Source organism: Pteropus vampyrus, unplaced genomic scaffold, assembly GCF_000151845.1.
Source record: "Pteropus vampyrus isolate Shadow unplaced genomic scaffold, Pvam_2.0 Scaffold343, whole genome shotgun sequence".
NCBI classification, from domain to species: domain Eukaryota; kingdom Metazoa; phylum Chordata; class Mammalia; order Chiroptera; family Pteropodidae; genus Pteropus; species Pteropus vampyrus.
The window spans coordinates 957676-961860 of NW_011889124.1; the positions used below are offsets into that span (position 1 = coordinate 957676).

The following is a 4185-nucleotide window of genomic DNA, read 5'->3' on the forward strand; positions in this document are numbered from 1 at the left end:
CCATGTGTGGGGGTGCTTCCCCTCCCCCTCCACCCCAGACCCACCGAGCGCCTTCCCATACCGGTGGGTCCTACCCTATAGACAGCCATGCCTGTGCACCCCGCTGGCCACAGGAGGCTGAGCTGTGTGTGCCCACAGAGCCCGTGGGATAACGTGGCTGCTTTTCTCTTGAAACCACTCTGTTCCAAGTGCCACTTAGAAGCCGCGTGTCCTGGGCCAGCGACTTGCCCCTCTGGCCTCTGCTCCCTCCACTAGGCCATAGAGCAGTCACACCCTTCAGGATGGGGGCTGGACGCTGTAGGCCGGGCTGGGTGGAGAGAGCACGGCCTGGACTGGCCAGGACCGGCCAGGACTGGGCCCTCTGGCTGACGCTGACCCTTGGTTTCCCCATACCCTGCGGGAGGTGACCTGGGCCCAGGGCCTGGTGGGTGCCCTCGGGGACTGCGAGGCTGGGGCGGGGGCGGGCGGTTCCTTAGCCTGCCGCCTGCACACCCCCCCACAAACTCACCTTTGCACACTCTACACACACGCACAGTGTACGGCCGCAAGGGCCTGTGGCCTGGGCTCTTGCTGTCTGAGGAGGGGCTCAGACCTCCTGGCACCAGGGCGGGTTCTCTGGGGCCCTTGGAGGGAGGGCCAGGGCTGGTCCTCAGGAGGGCAGGGGTGGCCTGTGGTGGCTCGCAGAGGACATATTCCTCTGCGATCAGACAGCCACCTCCCAGCCCTGTCTGATCGCAGAGGAATATGTCCATGCAGACCCAGGGCCTGGATGCCTGGCCCCTCCGGCCGCAGGGCCTGCAGGGCGGGTCCGTGCCTGCCCTCAGGATGCAGGGCGATGGTGGCTGGTTCTGGCTATGGGTGCAGCGCGGACCCCCAGGGACTCCTGTGAAGCCCGCCCAGGCTGTGGCCTCAGCTGGGCATGTTGCTTTAAACCTGCCCGGTCTGGGAGAAGGTTCCGTGGGGTTCCGTTGAGCATGCGGCGACCGCGTGGGTGTGCGGGGACATGGCCCAGCCCGCCTGCCCCGGGGGTCTGGCATCCGCCGGGGCGTGGGCCGCGTGGTTTCCACGCGCACCCCGTTTGGGCACGGCAACGTCCGCATGGTGCGGCTGCATCACGGTGTCCGCGTCGAACCTTTTCAAGTGAACCAGATGCCAGGACGCGTTGCCCTGAGTGAGCCGGCGAGCGTGGTCGAGCTGGCGTCCCCACCGCGCCCAACAGGTGGGCACTGGCCACGCGCTGCCACTCGGCAGCCATCACCCAGTGTCCCCCACAGCCGCGGTGTGTCCCCATGGTGTCCAGGAGAGTCTGTCCCAGGGCGCTGGGATGAGGGGTGGGCTGCCCATCATGGCTGGTGCAGGGCCCTGTGTGGGGCGCATGGAGCCGGTGACCTCAGGGACCTCTCTGCCAGCCCCCCACGGCACAGATGGGGGACGGAGGCCAGAGAAGGGCCCATGGGGCTGGGGGCTCCCAGCCGTGACCCTGGGCCGTGCACCGGCGGCTGCTGATCGGCTGGCCTTTGCCTTCCAGATCCAGACTGGGCCTCCTACACCCTCGGGGTGTTCATCTGCCTGAGCTGCTCCGGGATCCACCGCAACATCCCCCAGGTCAGCAAGGTCAAGTCCATCCGCCTGGATGCCTGGGAGGAGGCCCAAGTGGAGGTATGGCCTGGGGGTGGTGAGGGGAGACCCAGCAGCTCCGCTGCCCCCCGGGGCCCGGGCCCAGCCTTGGACAGCCCTTCATCCCTGGTGCTCCAGGCTCCGGGCCCTGAGGCTGGGGGAGGGGGCCTTGGGCATCGGAGGGCCTTTTTGTGTGGCTGCCTGGCCGCCCACCTCCGCCATGGGGCAGCTGCGGAGCCAGATGGCAGAGGGCCCCGCCCCACTGACCTCTGCACTGGTGGCTCCCCGGGCCTCGGTCCTGGACGCTGTGCTCAGTGCAGCTGCATGGTTTTTAGGGTTTTATTGCTAGTCCTCGTGGGGCCGTGGAGGGTAACGAGAGCCAAGCCCCCTACCCGTCACCTGGCCCAGTGTGTCGAGTCCTCACTGCAGGAGGGCTGGCAAGGCCGCTGGCCCTGAGAAGGTCTTAGAGAGCAGATGGCGGGAATGGACACAGGGGCGGTCGAGGGCGGCGACGGGCGGGGGCGGCAGGAGGGCCCTGCAGCCCAGGCGCAGCGGAGCGGGGCGAGGGCGGGGCCGGGGGAGCCTGTTCCAGACAAGGGACGAGGGACAGGGACGAGGGACAGGGACGGGGAATGACCGGCACACCACCCAGCAGAGGAGGGGCACAGCAGGAGGGCTTGGCCCCTGTGGAGGCTGGGGGCCGATGGACAGAGCGCCGGGGAGCGAAGGCTCTGGCTGCTCGAGACCCCACTGCCGGGACGCGGGTGGCAGGAGGCACCGTAGCTGTGGTAAGGAAGGTGGCACCTTGGTTGGGGGCGGCCGTGGGGACAGGGGCGTCCGAGGCTGGCAACCCCGGTGCACTGCTCCCACCCGAGGGCAAGTAGTTCATGCTCTCCGTGATCTCGGGGGCATCGGCCTCCCCCGGGAGCGCGTTGGGAACGTAGACGCCCAGGCCCCCGGGCCCGCCTGAGTCTGAGTCTGCACCAACGAGGCCGCTCTGTGAGAGGGACGCTCGCCGAGTGCTGTTCGAAGCACCCTCACCTCAGCTGGTCCAACGGGACACGGGAAGGCCAAACCAGACACCACCCCTCGCTCTCGCCACCCCGGCTGGAAGCGACACTTGTGCCGTGACTGGCACTTGTGTGACGCCAGGTCGGCGGGGGAGGGGCCCAGACGTCCGAGCGGCCAGGAGCCCTTGGCGTCTGCAGAGACGGGCTGGTGCCGGCCAGTGGGGCCTCCGGTGGGCGCTGCACGTCCTCTGCTCTGTCCCTACGACAAAGGTGGCCTCGGGCTTGGCCTACAGGGCGCCGGACCCCACACTAAGGGTCTCTCCCCAGCGTCTCGCTGAGTCTGTGGAAGGGGCCCCATGTGGCCCTTCACGCTCCTGGGCCGCGGCTCCGCGGGGCAGTCCACAGGCCACCGCAAGCTAGCCAGCCTGGGGCCCGCCACGCTCTCCTCCCGGCCCCAGGGGACGGCGAGCAGGCCCTGGTGGTGGGCCCAGCCCCAGGGACGCGGCACTTCCCTGCTTTTCACAGCTGTAAGAACTCTGTGCGCCCTGGGACATCTTTGCAGAAACACAGCCTTCCTGACACGTGGCTCACGCGTCACACAGTCACCGTTCCAAGGCCACAGTTGAGCACTTTGTGTGTTCCAAGTTGTGCAGCCGTCACCATAGTCCATTTTAGAACATTTTTGTCACCTAAAAAGAGCCGTCGCCCCAGCCCCGGGCCTGAGCAGCCGCACCTCTGCCGTCCGGTCCGTCGGCAGGGCGGCCTGTCCCGGACACCTGGCGGGGCTCGGCCGCGAGCTCTCCGGGTCCGCTTCCCTCAGGAGCGCCGAGCTGGCAGTGCCCGTCACGCTGCAGCTGGTGCCCGCCTCTCTCCTTCTTACGAAGGCCGAGCAGGAGCCCGCGGTCCCGACCTGGGTGATGGGGTCGCCTGCGTGCAGGGACACGCCCTGCGTCTAGCATGGCTTCGGCCAGTCCGCGGAGGATGCCCGGTCCCTCCCTGTGGCTGCACACTCGGCCTGTGTGGAGTCTCGCCAGCCCCCGATGGACACGGGCGGGTCTCGTCCCCTCCCACTGTGACCCCCAGGCAGCGAGCAGCCTCCCCAATGCACCAGCCATCACGTACGAAGGGGGTTCATGGGAGCCCCAGCTCCTGGGGTGAAGTGCACCGTCAGAGGTCACGTGACTGTGACTCTGTGAGACCCCGGCAGACAGCCTCAGGGCTGCTCCCCGTCCCCGTGGGCGCCGTGTCCGGGGCCCTGCCCAGCCGGCTCGCCTGCCACCCCTGCCTGCCGAGGAAGAGGGGGACGCCCGCCTCCCCGGCCTTTTCTTACCCTGAGAGGCCGTGTGGCGTTTTCGGTCGTGTGGGTTCCTCGCCATCGCGGGCCCCTCCCATTTCCTCAGGTCCCCGCAGAGCGGGGCGTCCCCCGGTGCCTTTGGCGCTGCTAGTGGCGGCTTTGCAGTGGAAACTTTGTACTTTGTAGTCAAATTCATCAGCTCTTCCTTTTGTGGTTTTAGGGTTTACAGCTAACTTAGACGGCCCTCTCTGCCCCAGGACGGTT

At 68.0% G+C, this 4185-nt stretch overlaps 1 protein-coding gene across 1 annotated transcript in view; it reads left to right on the plus strand.

Moving 5' to 3' along the window:
• Positions 1–4185, plus strand: part of ADAP1 (ArfGAP with dual PH domains 1) — a 47807-nt gene that overhangs the window by 20694 nt on the left and 22928 nt on the right. The window contains exon 2 of the mRNA XM_023522377.1: positions 1529–1659. Within this exon, the coding sequence (XP_023378145.1) occupies positions 1529–1659 (131 nt within the window). The remainder of the gene's footprint in view (positions 1–1528; positions 1660–4185) is intronic.